Genomic DNA, 17,277 nt, shown 5'->3' on the forward strand with positions numbered 1-17,277 from the left:
CGGGCTGCCTGCGGACTTTACTCGTTAATGGTTGTTAATTTAATTTTTTGCCTCCCAGATGATCACTCCCGCGTGAGACTGCAGCCCCTGGAGGGGGAGACCACCTCTGATTACATCAATGCTAATTACGTGGATGTAAGTACACACGCCAACCCCCGCTCTCCACACAAAGGTCAACGCTCCACAATGCCCCCACACACTCTCTCCCCATTACCAGGGGCCACCTGGGTCTGCTCCTGCTCTTCCTGCTGCTGCTAATGTCATTATTATTAATATATGATTATATCATTATTACATGTGGTAGTAGTAGTAGTTTTAGCAGTAGTAGTAATGGTAGTAGCAGTAGTAGTCATTAAAGATTGTTCTATAGTTCTGTAAGTTCTCCGGAAAATGCGAACCTCAACCAATTCCAACCTCAAACCAGTTCCAATGGCCATACCGAGGCTTATTTAGGAATTGCTTAGAAAAATCCTCCTGGTCCAACAAAACAGTTTCTCTCAGGATTCATTTCTAAAAGAATAGCCTGAGGTGTGTGCTGTGCTCAGAGAGTCGAGGGAGGGAACCCATCATATAAAACGAGAGGAAGGAGGGAGCAAAGAGAGAGAATGGGGATTAATCGCTGGAGGGAGGGAGGAGAGGAAGGATGGAGTGATAACTGAAAGAGGGAGGGGGGATGTGACAGAGATCCAGGCCAGTGGTTTAGAGCAGGGCTCTGGGCTGGTAGGTTCACAGCTCCCTTTAATTTAATGACAACCTCCCTTACAAATAGACTGATTCAGTTGGTCAAATTAAAGACCCTAAGTGTTTAATCAGTGTCATTCTGACTCATGTCATGGTCATGTGATACACAAATTGGCCACCCAGCCAATCAAATTTACATGTGGTGTAGAAGTGGGGCAGCAGTGTGGCATAGTGGTAAGGAGTAAGGCTTGTAACTGAAAGGCTGCTGGTTCGATTCCTCACTAGGACATTGCTGTTATGTCCTTGGGCAAGGTACAAGGAAACCAGGCTTTATAGTCAAAGTGAGGGAAACATGGTCACCTGTCCCGCTAAGGGTCAAGGCCAGGGTGATGTGCTGTGTATGAGAGTGACACCCTCCGTGCAGCCAGGCATAGCGGCAAGACTGTTGGGCTGGCGGGACTGCTCTGTGGTATACAGCTCTAGTGTTCTTAAACAATTTAAGCTGATATCTTAATTCTGGGCTGTGCGCTAACCCAATGCACTTTTACTGGTCTTTTAATCAAAAAGAGCACCAAGCAATAACCTAAATAAACAACAAGCAGGAAGAGGTGGAAAGTTATCTTGTGTCCAGTCACAAAAACAAATCTGTATTGATCAAAAGCTAGATGTTCATTTCTGGGCCTCTGAGTGGCTGTCAGCTACTGAGATGAGACTATCCTAGTGTACAATCTGTAACTATACAGAAGGGGGAATGAAAAAAGCAAAAACCACAAATAAAGTTAATTTCCTCCACTGAATGGTGGTGACATTCTCTCTTAGAAGAAACAGCCACCTACAAGGACACACGGATGGTCTCCCCCCCACTTTAATGTAGTGATTTACAACCCCTTATTAAGTGACATTACAGTTGTCTTTAAATGGATGTATGTATTCATAATGCAGGTAGGACACCTTACAAATGCAAGGCCTTTAATTATTCAGGCCCCTGCCGCACTGAGTATGGCACATTACGTTCAGAGAGCTTTCTGAAAGATTCTCACGAAAGCAGGCCCCATTATTAGACAGGAATACATACATATTAAAGAGCACTCTGATTGAAAACGGTTTAATCTCTGCTGCCTGCTCCACTTGAAAAGTACTTAGAAGCCCTGTTAACTGATAAATGACTTTTTACTTTTGCAGAAAGCCTTTTAACCCATAATCTCTAAGCCTGTCCAGACTGATAAACTGCCGTACACAGAACGCTCATAAAATATTTATAATACTGCCAAAATGTTCTCTTTTTTGTGTATTTCTGTTTTGTATTGGTGTGTTTTCAAGCAGCCCAGCGTGCCTATGGAAATTGTTTAGATGTCTTACTATTTGCTGTGAAAATGCAAACCGTTTTTCACTGGCACCTTCTCTAGCATTGCCTCTAGAGTTCTGCATTTAATGTGTCAGTAAGGGGTTTCTGTTGTACAGTATTTCTTGCAGTGTGTGTATGTATGTTTATGTTGCACACACACGTTTTTGTGTATGTGTGTGTGTGTGTGTGCGCACACATGAATATGTGTACACACAAGCATGTGTGTATTTGTGTGTAGGGTACAGCGAATGGATAGTTATGTAATCACTATGACCCAGGAGGTCACAATAGCCACCAACTCTCACGGTGTAGTAACAATCTGCCTATCCCAGAATCTTTTGTCTACATTTTGTAGACTCGCTTTGCTTGTTCACACATAGTGGAAGTGAATCTCTTGATTTGGTCTACATCTCCAACCAGCATACGTTGTGGTGTTAAATGCAAATAGCTGCACGTTCTGCTTGGCTAGCTGGCCCTGCTCTATGCTCTCAGGGTTGTAACACTCAGGAATTTAACACTCACTCTGGGATCAAAGTTTACTGGCGCTCGTTACAGCAATGGAGTTGTGGTTTGACCGCCGTGCTCTGGCAGGATTTCAGTTCAAACCCGGGTTGAGCTGTTGTATCTCTAATAGCTTGGAGCACCATACAGCTCACCTGATTGGCTCCACTAAATAATTACAGATTAGTATCTTTGCATCTGCCAGCACACAGGGATAAACAACGAAAGAAGAGTCCTTTCTGTTAGAACCCGAGATAAGAAGCAGTGTGCTGTTTCTTTCAACAAAGGCAGAGGGGCTTCAGTGCACCTTTTTTAAACACCTCTTTCTTGGGAAAGCCTATGAACTTGCGAGTTTGATGTTTGTGAAGTAAGATATTGGCGAGAGGAAGATGTTCGTGGAAGAGAGCTACATCAAAGGGGACAGGAGCAGGCCCAGGGCAGAGTCCGAATCATAGCTGTCAGTCAGCTGACTCTAATGCGGGCTGAGATGGGCAGGGCTCTGTCTGAGTCTGACAAAACAGGAAGTGTGTGTCAATGGGTGAAGGAAGACTGTAGCTCACCTGTCACACTGATACTTTAGTTTATGTGTTTCCCATGATTCTCTCTGATTGAAGTTTGAAGTTTTATATATAGATAGATAATGTCTATTTAATGGCCGTTCCACTCGGCCACGTCTTTTTTCTGCCCTCATTCCGCGGTGGTGGACTGACCTTCCTCACCCAATCAGAACAGTGGAATCACTTGCCATCTTCCACAGGAGCCTGAAAACCCACCTTTTCAGAATCCATCTGTCCCCTATTGTGTAGTCTTTCCGTTATGTTATGCTTTTATATTTTATGGTATAAAAAAATCTTCTGTACTAACCTTGTCTCTATGTTACAGGTTTTGTTTGCACATTTCAGTTTTATTTTTGCAGGATATACAGGAGCATGGTACTGTAAATAATTAATTTGCATTCCTACTGCGATCTTTGGCTTATGAGATAGTTAGCCAAACCTGATTGATGCACTGATTGTAAGTCGCTTTGGTTTAAAAGCATCTGAGAAATACCAAATTGGAAATTGGAAATTGCATATCAGTACTAATATATAACAGACTGCTAATATTTTTTTCTACAATATGTTTTCATGAAGAGAATTTTAAAAATAAGTAAATGCTGTTTCACCATACAGGGTTTAGAATTTACATTTTTGACATTTTCCAATATACTGTGGAACATTTTTTCATACACTGTAATCCACTAAATTATATAGTTGCTTTTAAAGAACATCTTCAGTTGGGCCAGTTGCGTGTGCTTAATGTTCAAATGCACAGAAATACAAACCCAGAAACTTTCCCCATTAAAAGAGAAACAACACTGTAATGGATTAAAAAACTGAGTTCACACATAATATGAGATACTCACTGTTGCAATTAATATTTATCCATGTGTGTATTAATCCTCAGAAAGAATCGAAAGTCTCAACATAAAAAGAACAAACAAATCACTATGTGGTTGAAGCAGATAAAGAAGTCATTAAAAATGGAGCATAATTTGATAGCTGAAAGCAGCCAGAGAATCAGAGAGGGGGACGATCCTTTGTGACTGTCCTTTTATTTCAACTCCAAACATTAATTACAGTCCAGTTAAATTGAATACGTTCACGATAAGAGACATTCAAGAGGAAGGAGACAATTGAGTGCGCGCGGATGGGAATTGTCGTTAATTCTTTATGTGGCGTTTTTTTTCCGCGCATACTGTCTCACGAGGATACAAGGAATTGAACAAATAAATTTGAAGGGATTAGGGTAATCCCTGAGAGATTGAGCCCATTGCACAGATAAATGCTACAATCTTTATGGGTGGAATTTTGTACTGCAGTGCATGCGTGTGTGTGTGTGTGCGTGTTCACGTACACGCTCAGTTGTGCATGTCCCTGGTTTTCCCCAGTAACAACCAAATTCGTGGTTACATATGCCGTTCTTTCATTGTTATTTTATAAATTTTGCGCATTATCCGCAGTAGTCATTTTATTCACAAAGGTATCACCATCAAACCAAACTAAAATTCATTGAGATAAAACAGATAAAAGCCTTTTCTGCTGTTTGACTTTATTTAAACATTATTCGTTTATACAGCTGTATATATTTTGTAGCAGCTGAAATCATCATTCAAGAGGACAACGGCAACCCCTTTTTTACAGTGCCAATTATTCAACTTCTGTGCCTGGCAGTTTCTCCTCAATCTGTCATGAACTAGTTTGGATTAGCAGGAGTTCAGTGTCTGTTAGCAGGTGTCGTTGTCAAGGGCAACACATGCTCTCATACGGGAATTGCTCAGATGTACTGGAATAGTCTATCCAAGTGTCAGGCTTAGTATGGATGTGTTTGTATTAGCAGGAATATATATGGGCCAAAGCCTGGATGTGAACCAGCAGCCTTCAGAATAGCAGATTCCTCTCATCCAGCCTCTTCTCCATGCCCTCATTCATTTTTGACAGCTCAGTTTTAATGTGGTGTCTTCACTGTATTGTTATTTCAGGGCTACCACAGGCCAAACCACTACATTGCTACTCAAGGTAAGGATATGTGTGTGTGTGTGTGTGTGTGTGTGTGTGTGTGTTGGCACATTTTAAGACGTTGGCACGATTTTATGTTGCTGACATTCTGCTTTGTGTATATGTGCATGTCTGTCTGTTTCTTGCCTGTCTGTCTCAGTGTCCACATCATTGCCACAACAGAAGCTGCAGTGGCCTTTATGGCTCTTTATGGTACCCCCCCCCCCCCCCCCCCAACTTGCAGCAGCCAGTCAGCACACCCCTGCCCAAGCCACTCTGCTCTAGAATGGATAGAACCCGCCACCCAGACCGGTGGGGGAGTGAGGGGGAGGGTGATAAATTAATGGATTAGCTGGTGTGCTCCAGCGTGCTTTTGTTACTCTGTTAATCTCGGCGACAGATGCCCAGGCGAGGAGCGCTTCCCGGAGCCCCGAAGGTTAAGTCTGATTGATAGTTAATTGTTCTGAAATTCTTCGCCGGCCGCTTGCACGCGCCAGGCTGCTGTGCCCGGAGGCCATTTCTGCGCAGCTAGCACACAGGCAAATGTAATCAGTCAGTAATAGACTCACAATCTGCTTTAGCGGAGCAGGGGGTCGCATAATTACCTGGTTATTAGAGCATCGCCTTCAATCCGCTGGCGCCTGGATTTTCACATCCTTGTCTGAGCTTGCTCTGAGGTGTTGGATGGCTCTGCGAACAGGAAGACCCTCCCCCACAGACTTCGATCTGTGATCTGATTGGTGGTCTGGCGCTAATGTGGGTGTGGCCAGTGTGCCGGTGGCGCTTGCCCCCATCCTCTTTGCCTGATAAAAATGGCGCCTGTTTCACATGGTGTCATTTAGCAGCTCTCAGTCTAGCACAGCTCAGCCAATCAGGAACGGGAATGAGTTTTGTGTGCCAAAGAGGGAGAAGGAGCCAGGGCGTTGGGCGTGTGTTCGCGGGGCTGCTCCGTCTGCACGTAGACGAACCCACGAGGCGCGCCGACTCACCCCGTGGCCTCAGGAGAGGATCCAAAAAGTTTTTGCCTCCACGCAAAAAACTTCAGCGTTCTCCAGGAGCACGGTCCGGTGCATAATTCATGGCTGTTCTCAGCAGACAGAGGCGAGCGAAGCACACAGTGTGCTGTCAGGAGCTGCCGAGGGCTCCGAGAGACGTCGGCCAGGTGGATGAAAGGAGCAGAGAGGGAGAAGCCGCGCAGACCGCCTAACAAAACGCGCCGGCCACCGCTGGGCTCCCAGCAACAAGGACAGCAGCACAGCAAAAAAGCTGCTTTCCCAACTTTCTTTCTTTTCGGCTCTGAAAACTCAGCATATTGTCTTTTGCCGACTCACTACCTGACAGGCTTCTTACGTGCTGGCTTCATCCCTTACATAGTTTGAATTTTTTTTTTCACAAAAGGTACATCACAGATAAAGACAGTCCAGGTTGTGGGCCTGACACTGTGGTATTTCCTCTGCACAATCTTGCATGACTTATTGACTAAGTGGATACATTAGGCCAGGTACACTGGCCTGAATGAAAACCACCCTCCCGAAATTAAGTTTGACACCCGTGACTTCCATGGAAACTCTATTAGAAACTCTTGGAAGATAAAGAAAATTGCCTTCACTAACTGCATCTATGTTCTTGCTATTTCTATTTCTAAGCAACAGGGGTGTGAAGAGAAAGGGATGACCTATCCCCCATCCCCCCACCCCTACCCCCCCCCCCCCCCCCCCCGTGCAGTCTGTTTTCTTCATGGACTGCTACTTCAAAATAAAAATACACCTCACAGAGCATTTCATATGACTGAAATATGGCTTCACAAAAGGATTTCTGCCCTTTGCCTCTAGTTTTTCAAAGTTGCCTGAGGCATGAGTGCCTGAAGAATTATGCGTGAGATCACTTCTTATTGTGCTGTTTGGATCATGCAGCATGAACATCCTCCAACTTTTTTTGACCTGGACCACTCCCATTCTGTAGGCCTTTTGGTTATGGTTAGACTGTAACCAGCAGAAAATGTTCCTGAATTTCATGAAGAACCGCAATGCTGTGCCTTCATAATCTCGCCTTCGTCAGTGGGTTCAGCAGCCCTTGGAGGAAGGGGGGGGGGGGGGGTGTAACATCTGTCCCTCCATAAAACCCTCATCGCTGCGCTGGTGCCATTTAACGAGTCATTTAGCCAGCTGAGCTCGTCCCTGCATTTAGCCATGTGCTAACGGCAGCACGAGGACACGCGCGGGGGTTGCGTCCACACATATTTCATCTAAAAATATGCAAACTCTCTGCATTATGGGGATGTAACGATAAAACAGAGAGGCAGAAGTGCCGAAGTGGTCGGTGGAGCTGAGGATTTGATAAAAACATGAGAGAGGATTCAGGCCGTTGTATTTCACCCATTTTCACAAGCACTATTACACTGAAATCCCTTCAAAAACACCAGAGAGCTGGAGGACATGATACCCAGTGAAACTTTTCAGCTGGATGCATGATACATGTAGACCAGCCTTGTAAGGAATATTGACTTGGTGTATGCTTACCATGTGCAATTGAACATTTTCCCCAAGGTTCATTTTAAAATGCTGTTTTCCAGAAAACAAAAATTCAGGTTGCAAGATCCAATTAGATATGCACTTAGATATACAGTACCATGAAATGATCATTTTGAAATATGCTGCTGGTAATTTGCTAGAAATCTGGCCTACATGCCCTTTGAGAAACAATGATGGGTGTACACAATAACATGAATTATTGATGTGGAGGGAAATCCGTGCATACAGTGTAGCGCTTGTAGAAGTTCCACTACTTGCAGGCTTCAGTGGAATTCTACAGCTGTCACAGTCGACTTCCAAAGAGAGAAGATCTTTTGTGGGAAATGGAGGCTGGCAGATTGTGACATGTGGAAGTTCTGAGAGGTGTTTTTCCTCTGTAGTACTGGCTGAGACAGTCAGTCTGTACCTTGTGTGACAGTATCCCCTACAGACAGGCTGTCCCTCTTTCTTTCTTGCTGTCTCTGCCGGCTCACAAAAATCACAGCTCTGGCAGTCTATCCATTTAGTTGAATATCATAACGTTCTTTAGATATATGCATCTTTTGAGTCTGACCCCCCAATGAACCTTTTTAAAGTAAATAAATAACATATTAATAAAATAATATGTGCAGAAAGTCTAAGTCAGTGCAAGTTTTGTATTTTGTTTAGTGGCTGAAGAACTGATTACCAGAATACCTGTCAGTCACAGCTTGAAGCTGTAGTTAGGGGAGCTAAGTTCCATGAGTTCTCTTGGGCTCCTGTGCTTGTTTTTACAATGTGTAGCTGAGGAGTGTCTGCATTCCGCGTGTCATCAGGCACGCAAGCCGAGACCTGATGGCACACGCCACTCTCTCTGCAGCGGAAGCGCCTTTGTGCCGGCCGTCTGTGCTAATGTCAGCATTAAGGAATGCGTCGGTACCCGGGAGCATTCTCAGTGGCCAATGTCACGGACGTGTGTTTAAATGAATGGGCCAAGCCCTTCCTGAGGTCACGTCCCCGGGGCACGGCCGTTGACGGCAGCCAGGGATTGGTTCATCTGATACATTGCGGTTTCCATTCTCTGCGAATGCAGCGGCTTTGTTATTGTGATACATCGGTAGCTCCTGGTCAGCACCATGTAAACAGCACCATTTGGAAAGAGCTGCAGAGGCTCAGAGAACAGAAGAGCCCACAGGCCACTGTAATAAGCCACACCATGACTGCTGTGCGTAGGAAAATGACTGACAGATGGAGGAGTGTTTTAGAGTTTCCACAAGGCGAGTCCCGGTATCAGGTAAACTAGTACACACCGTTCAGCACACTGTGCAGACTAGGGAACAAATGGAAATGCAGTGGCATTTCAGGAGCTTGGTGTCGTTTCCTAAAAAGCACTGGGTAATGGTGTGTGTGTGTGTGTGTGTGTGTGTGTGTATCATTGCTGGATGTAATTTTCAGTGGCTTTGAGTAACACTCCTTGGCTCCCAAGGAGTTGGAGATTTGCATACACTAATTAGTTTGTCAAAAGTAATTTTTACACTCAGCTGTTGATTAAAAACAATACTAATTTGATTTAATTAAATCCATAACCGACTTGCTATCAATTTGCCGTCATTGCTTAGCACTGTTTTAAATATGGAACTTATTAACATTTACAGGAGTTGTGGTATTGGAGGCATGGGGTGCTGACCTTAAGCCGGTGTGTCTTCATATTTACCTTACCTTGTTAGTTACAGTTGTGGTGTACGGACACGCTAGGGTTTCTGTGTCATTGTTCATCCAACACTTTGCAGATTTACATCTGAGTAGGAATTAAAATGCATTTTTTCCTTTATGGCCTCCTTGTTTGTTCCATGCCTCCTCGAGCTTCGCCTCTCAAATGAGAAAAAGCAAAACCTTGAAGTGCTGGAAAGACAGGCAGTGCGGGCATTTTCACTTTGTAGAATAACCATAGCGAATAGTTTAGCACTGTGATGTCCATTTCAGGAAATCCCTGAATTAAATGCTGCTCCAAAGTGCCAAAAATAAATGCACTGTGAAAGAGGTCTCAGTCCCCAATTGACCATACCTCATCTGTATTTGCACTGGTCACCAGATATTGAACAGCCTCCACAGGATGGTTCTTAGTCTTACCCCTCTGGCCTGTGCTCAGTTTGTGAGAAATCTGTTCATATCTGTTTTGTTTGAATTTGTTCACCATGTGTATCAACATGCTGGCAGACTCCTCAATAAAGGAAAAACTCACAAGCAGAATTTCATAGCATATATTCAAAGGGTCTGTTACTCTGTGGGTATTAATGGTTTATTAATGCTTTATAAACATAAAATGGTGATTTTTTGATGTTTGATGAAGTGTTGCCATAAGCATATGCCATGAAGTAAAAAAGTGAGAGAGAAAGCCAGAACTTCAGCTCTCTGGTTATGCTGATTACCACAGAGACCTATCAGCTGCTCTTCTGTTTCGCCAGTGTTAGCATGACCCCCTGGGTGTAGATGGTGTAAGTCTCTTTCTCTTTATCTTCAATGTCTGAAAGCTGTGTCTGTGCCTCTGTCTCATTGCTGCGTCTGACAGCAAGCTTGTCAGTCTTGTTTTGACTGCAGTCTCTGTTTCCCTCAACAAACATTACGCAGCTGATTTTAAAACTTAAGTTACTTAAAACGTGCCCAGATGACGTGTAAACGAGAGAACGTTCATGGAATAATTTATTTTCATGAGAAGATAATAAATAATGAAGCAGTCGCAAAGATGAATAAATAATCAAGAAAATTTCTCTCTCTTTGTTTGTCTGCAGTGCCTTACAGTGTCTGATAGCAACCACCCTCTCTCTCCCCCTCCTTCTCTGCCTTCCTTTCTCCCCTTCCTCTTCTCTCTCTCTCCCCCTCTGCCTCTCTGTCTCCCTCCCTTTCCCTGTCCCTCCCTCTCTCTCTCTTTCTCCCTCTGTGACTTCAGGTCCCATGCAGGAGACAGTCTTTGACTTCTGGCGGATGGTGTGGCAGGAGAACACAGCCACCATTGTCATGGTGACCAACCTGGTGGAAGTGGGGAGGGTAGGTGTGGAGGAGAGCTGTTCCCCTCCTAGGCTCTAGGGGACAGTAGTGTTTGCTGATATTCTTTCAAAGAACACAGAGCATAGAACATAACCACCGAACTACCCTGTTTTATGAGAGATGAGTGCAGGTAAGTGTTTTGCCACCCCACTCTGGGGTTTCATGTGTTAGGCCTGAATCTTGAGCACACATGGTGTGTTACTGTGTTGTGAGCGGCAACATCAAACCTCTCAGGGTCCACGGCAGGTCAGATGGACATTGGTCAGGTCAGCCACAGCCTTTCCTGAAGCACAATAAAGTTACCCTGGTAAATCCCAGCAGGCCATGTGCTGTGTGCCCAAAACCAAGGAATTCTGGGAACTCCCCTGCATACCTCTATTCTGAAGGTGCGGGCGCTCATATTTCACCCCCGTCCTTATTGCACCGTAGAGCCGTGTATCGGATCACGCTCTGCGAGCAAATGTGGAAGGAAATGGCCTGCGGCAGAGGGGCGCGTGCGGGTGGCCCCCAAACGGCTCCTTCCCTAAACGCGCCGCTGGGCACAGCTATCAGATAGCCTAATGGGCTTTGGTTAATTTCATTCCGACAGAAACCGGAGCTTTCCGATTCTCATCAGGGATTAGGCGCCAGAGTGTCAAAGCGAGACCTGAAGCTCGCTGGCCGCTGAAATCTAATTACACCGCTAATTAGCGCGCATGTCTCTGAAGCAGATTCGCAAGGCAGTATGTCATACTGTACTTTTTTATTTCTTACGGATGTAATAACATAAGAAGCACTTTGCTTTTCATGTCGAGGCCCCTTTTTTGAGTGGATGTGACTAAAAATGTGTTCGTTCAGTTTTACGATAGGGTAAAGATGTCTCATTTTATAAAACATGTTCGTTCATTTTTACGATAGGGTAAAGATGTCTCATTTTAAAAAAAGTGTTCATTTTGTTTTATGATAGGGTAAAGATGTCTCATTTTAAAAAACGTGTTTGTTCCATTTTACGATGGGGTAAAGATGTCTCATTTTTGTTGTAGGTCTTAGTACCGCTCAGCAGCCCATGTGGAGACTTCTTTCTCCCGTGGAGAAACCCAGTTCTTTGTAATTAATTTTCAGAGGATACAGCCACTTCCAGATGGTCCAATACATCGTTATGTTTACTAGCAGCGTGTGTCTCCTCTAGAAGCTGACACCAGTTTAAGCAGTGGTTTTTTGCAAAGGAGTGTTTTGGGCGTGTACACTGTGCCAGGGAGGAGTGAAGGAGAAAGATCCTCTGGCCTCTTTTTGAGAGATCTTTTTCTGCTAAATCTAACACTGGCAGCATTTTTAAGACCCTTTCTTAAGTGTCTGCATGGAGGAAAAGCGTCCATCCATGGAAATGAGAAATCATTTACAGGTTTTTAATGTGGGAATGGGAAAGCATTACTGTGTGTAAGACAGAAGAGGAATAAATCTGCAGATGGTTATTTCATGAAAGAGACTGGGAGCAGAGAGAAACTGATTTGAACTTGAAAATATTCAGACTTTGAATTCTTGTGAGAGACAAACTTGAAAGAGAAAACCTGCTGTTTTGTCATGAGTAGGAATCACCTAAAACCTTTTTAATTTATTATGGATTTTTAATATTGAAGAGATCATGGCCCTAAAATATAGTCATGGTTTAGTCTACACCTACACAACAAAAGTCATTTTTCCACAGCTTCAGCTTCATAGTAATGTGAAATATAGACATTGAGATTAGCATGACAAATGTGCAAGCAACAAGATATGGCCATACATAAAATAAACAAGAGGTTGTTGAGTAAAACCCAGGGATAGTGTCTTGGCCAAGTCAAGCATTTGTAAATCAAGAGTGCATACAGTGCATTCAGCTAACCATGTACCTTAGGGTTTATTTTCAAATACTTAATGACTTAAAAAAAACTGAAGTCATTAAGCTATAATTAGATTTCCAAGTTAAATAATCTTTAGGTGAGTGATCAACACAGACAAACAGGTGTGCTTGTATAGTGACACGTTCTGGAAATGGTATGGCTCTGTCCATCAAAAGGGCTGAAAGACCCTGATTCTAAAATTACCGGTTAATGTTTTATAGGCATGCAACGATATTCATATTAATGCTCATCCTCCCTTTTATTGGATGGACTGTGTTCTGTCCTACCTGCAGTGGCAGGTGTCACTTTGCTCATCTTCAGGAACACTGTGATTGGCTCCTTGTGAGTCACATGGCCTGAGATGGGCTACACTCTAGACACGCATCATAATGAAGATGTTCACCTCAGCAGTGAGAGAAGCTCTGTAATTAAGAGAGATGTAAGGACGCAGGGGGTGGACAGGGCGACAGGAGGAGAGGGGTGACCCTCAGAAGAGACATGTGGAGAGGAAGGAGGGATGTTCATGCAGAACAGGCAGGATGAGGACAAAGGCTTGTGCAGAAAGGGCAGGGTGTTGACGTGCACTAGGAGCAGACAAATAGAATACAGATGTCGTCTGTCTGTGTATAGAAGAGCAAATCTGTGTGCCTCACAGTGACCGTTGTACTGCTGAGGAGATGGCAGAGCTACGAACACTCTCACAAGCAGCTCTGAGTCACTGCATGGACATGTGTGTTTCTTTGACTGCTTGGGGGATGGGAAATGACTATTGTTAATGTCTTGGGATTTTGGGTGTTTTACATCGAGCCACATGACCTCCAGATGTGGAGTGAACGGGAATTGTAGTACAAAGCTGTAGTACAGAGCTGACTCTTTGTTATCACCTCCAGGGAGTCAGATTACTTGATTCATAAATATAGTCTGTGGTAGATGTCGTGTGATTTGTGAATTGATTTGTTACGTGTTTTTCAAAGATCTCATCTTACCTAAATTCTTATTTTGTAGTTTGTAATTTTACCCACTCTTGCAAAAAATGTTGATTGTGGTGACTGTGAGTCATATATTAAATAGATAAAGATAAATAAACAGCATGTGGAAGCTCCACCCATTGTAGGATTCTTATAATTAACCCGCCCTCTTTTGCCAGCTCTCACATCCTGGTATTTTTGTCCCTGAAGGTGAAGTGCTGCAAGTACTGGCCAGACGACACAGAGATCTACAGGGACATGAAGGTGACGCTGATCGAGACCCAGCTGCTGTCTGAGTACGTCATCAGGACTTTCGCTGTGGAAAAGGTGAGTAGCATGCTTTCTCTTCCCAATCCCCGCCCAGTCCCTGTGCCTACCCCGCCCATACCCCGCCCCTATCCAGTCTCCAACTGTAACCTGCCCCACACCCATCCAGCCTCCACCCCCCCATCTCCCTGTAAATATAGATTAACCATGTGTATGTCTATGGCAGAAGTGGGCCCTTGGGCATTACATCTCAGTCCTGCCCTGCGTTCTTCACATCCCAGTGGAGTGTTTCTGCTGACCGTATGCCAGCCGCATGCTGACCGCTCTGTATTTTCACTCGTGCCATGGCAGAGGGTTCATTTCTGGAACACATTATGGCTGTGAAATTAGTCTCTGGAAACCAGTGATTTGTCTAAATTGGTGTAGATGGACGACACTATGTACACAGATCTTGTCTCAGTCATTGTTGGTTATTGCATCAGTGATCTGCTTAACAGAAGCCCTCACCCAAGGTGATTTATCAGGTTTAGCTACAACACAATTATTCACTAATTCAGTTACACAGCTGTTGACCTGTTTTTGGAGCAATTGAGATGCATGGTAGTACTACACTGGGAAACCTATGCTTCGAACCGATGACCTTAGTTCAGACTGTAGCACTCTAACCATTACACTAAATTAATCTCCAAGTGTACGTGCCATCAATTCTAAAGACATGGTTTCATTAACATAGTAAAAAATGCATCTCTAAAGACACCTTACCTTCTGTCCTGACCTGCCTAGGTGTCTCTTAAAAATGTGAATGTAAAGCAGATGCTTTGTCTTGCATGGCTTGGTGTAGTTCTTTATTATTCGCTCTTCCTAAAGTGTAGATAATGTGTCCTGCAATGTGATGATGTGGCCCAGCTATCTTTAGAAGCAGATACAGTAAATCGCATTCTTATTGGTATTATTCAGCCCATTGTCCTGGGAGCGGTTTTCCAAATCCCCCTGGGCTTTTTGAAGCTCTGAATATACACAGACCCCTGACTGTTTGTATTTAGGTCTATCGTGCATGTGTCAATGTGGCTGCCCGCATTGTGTTTGCATAGGCAGAGAGAGAATCTAAGCTCCAGGTCCTTCTGGATTCCTCTGGTTTATCGCCATTCTGTCTAGAGAAGGTCTTACCTAAAAACGCCAATCCCAAATCAGAGAGTAGCACTAATGTAGCGGGGCTCAGTGTGAACCAGGGTCAGCTATGACCGTAACATTGCATCCTGGAGGCAGGATGCTGTAAGAGCCAGATGGGTTCTGTGAGGGGGCCCAGGGTCAATCATGAGCCAGTCACGTCTCCCGTTGGGAAGCTGTGCCATGTGGCTGTGAAGGTTATAGGTTTAATCCCTGCCCAAACCACACCAGCCACCCTGAGAAAGAACCTGTTTGGGGGAAGGTACCAACAGCCCATTGATGAAGGGAGGAAAGGAGATGTCTGATAAGAAAATTGCGCACTTTTGGAATGAGGGTTGGCAACCCTCCCCCAGAGTGCCAGAGATGTTTCCATTATTTATTCCACCCAAGCTCTTAATCACTAAATTGGATGGATAATTCTGTGAAATGACTGCAGGTGACCATGTATTCAGACATATCACCATTCAGACTTAGCCACCTGCATGCATTTATCATAATGGCTGAGCTGGGTTATTTAACATAATAGCTGATCCAGTTATTATCCAGATATTGCCTAGTGCCTCCCCTTGTGCTGTTTGTGGTATGTTTGCATTGGGTGCTTTCTGGGACACGGTCTGTGCTTGTGCAGAGAGGGGCCCATGAGATCAGGGAGATTCGGCAGTTCCATTTCACCGGCTGGCCGGACCACGGCGTGCCCTACCATGCCACAGGGCTGCTGGGCTTCATCAGAAGGGTGAAGGCCAAGACCCCAGCCAACGCCGGACCCATGGTGATCCACTGCAGGTGAGAACTCCACCTGTGCTCTTCCTGCAGTCTCACAGCCAGGAAGGAAGTAGACCCCTCTCTCATTGTCTTGTCTGTCCCCTATTTAGTCATAAGGGGGCAGGGCCTCTCTCTCACTCCCTTGCTCTGTTCCCTCAGCGCGGGGGCGGGGCGGACCGGCTGCTTCATTGTAATTGACATCATGCTAGACATGGCCGAGAGGGAGGGGGTGGTGGACATCTACAACTGCGTTCGAGAGCTGCGCTCCAGGAGGGTCAACATGGTCCAGACGGAGGTAAACACCGCCAAACACATCCAGACATTCTGAAAGACTTACCAGGCTTTTTGACCAAAATCATACAATCCCCTTACATGCTGCTTCATTTAGGCAGATGGTTGTCTGCTGAATTGCCATTCCTTTTTAAGCTGCTGTTTATCCAAACTGGATAGAGACAATTGATGTTATATGTTTGCCTAAAAGGCCCTGAGGGTGCTTTGTACAGGAAACTGCAACCCATGGACAGTGATTTAATGGATGAACTGTGTTCATAAACCAGCTCTCCTTGAGCCAGTGACTCGGTGTGTCCTTAGCCCATTCCTCAGAACACTTTTTATTGGTGTTTGTTTCTTAATGCCTATTCACTGTTAACAGATGACATAAGATTCGTTTCAGGCTGCACTCAGATACACACATCAAGTGATAATTGTCAGCTAAACTGCTCCTCATTATCAGAGAAAGGCCCTAACAGAAGGTGTCCCCATAAGTGCATCTCCCTTTCATGTGCCAATCAGACAATGCGCCTTATTGCCCTCTTTGAAAGCATGCAGCTCTTCAGCCATGTGAGCTTGCTTTCGGCTCCGTTTGGAACAGGCAGTTTAACACAATACAAGATGGTCCGTTAAGGAGACAAAGCCATTCTTGCTCGGAGAGCATCTGACAGCTTAATGCGGCCATCTCAGCGCAGCCCATCACAGTTTCTCAACACAAACCATCTGCGAGTGCCCCGCCAACGTTCGGTGAACGCGTCATTTCACCGCAATTCCCCTCCGAATCACAAGCACCATTGGGCTTAATGCGGCCCGCTGTTCCGGCGGCGGCGGCAGAGCCGGGATCGGAGCGGCTGGAGAGCAAACGTTGCCCTGAATTACATTCTCGGAGCCCAGTGACCTTCTAAGTGTGTCGCATCCCCCCTGCAGGTGTTTGCTCTCTTTGGTGAGACCTGTCAGGCCTCAGGCCCAGCGCTGGCCTTTATTCCCGTCTCAAATACTGATTAGCGTAGCTGACGCCTTTAACTAGGGCACCTCACGTATCATACATTTACATTATAGGCCTTTGTTAATATGGATTTTTACTGAGGGAGTCCGATAAGGAACCTCAAGGGTTAAAAAAACAAATTTCAGATCTGCAAATTTCTAACTTCAAGTCCAGTCCCAAACAACACTCTGTCTTTCCTCCACTTTGTTTAAAATTAAGCAAGAGATCTTATTGGGAATTTTAAGTTGGTGAATTTGGCTGAGAACAGGGTGTATGTGATCTCCTTTGGGAAAGGGGGGGGTCATTATGCGGTCATCATGAATTTCTGAGGATTAAATATTATGTCAAGGCTGCATGGTCAGGTAATGTGTTGATACCGTGACTCAGAGTGAAGCACGGAT

General features: G+C 44.8%; 1 protein-coding gene across 1 annotated transcript in view; it reads left to right on the top strand.

Annotated features, from left to right (window-relative positions):
• The window catches only part of LOC118770961 (receptor-type tyrosine-protein phosphatase mu-like), a 205,013-nt gene that overhangs the window by 171,795 nt on the left and 15,941 nt on the right, over window positions 1–17,277 (top strand). The window contains exons 23-28 of the mRNA XM_036518755.1: window positions 59–135; window positions 5,049–5,085; window positions 10,501–10,598; window positions 13,636–13,752; window positions 15,488–15,642; window positions 15,781–15,916. Of these exons, the coding sequence (XP_036374648.1) occupies window positions 59–135; window positions 5,049–5,085; window positions 10,501–10,598; window positions 13,636–13,752; window positions 15,488–15,642; window positions 15,781–15,916 (620 nt within the window). The remainder of the gene's footprint in view (window positions 1–58; window positions 136–5,048; window positions 5,086–10,500; window positions 10,599–13,635; window positions 13,753–15,487; window positions 15,643–15,780; window positions 15,917–17,277) is intronic.

This window comes from Megalops cyprinoides, chromosome 24 (assembly GCF_013368585.1).
Source record: "Megalops cyprinoides isolate fMegCyp1 chromosome 24, fMegCyp1.pri, whole genome shotgun sequence".
In the NCBI taxonomy this organism is placed as follows: Eukaryota; Metazoa; Chordata; class Actinopteri; order Elopiformes; family Megalopidae; genus Megalops; species Megalops cyprinoides.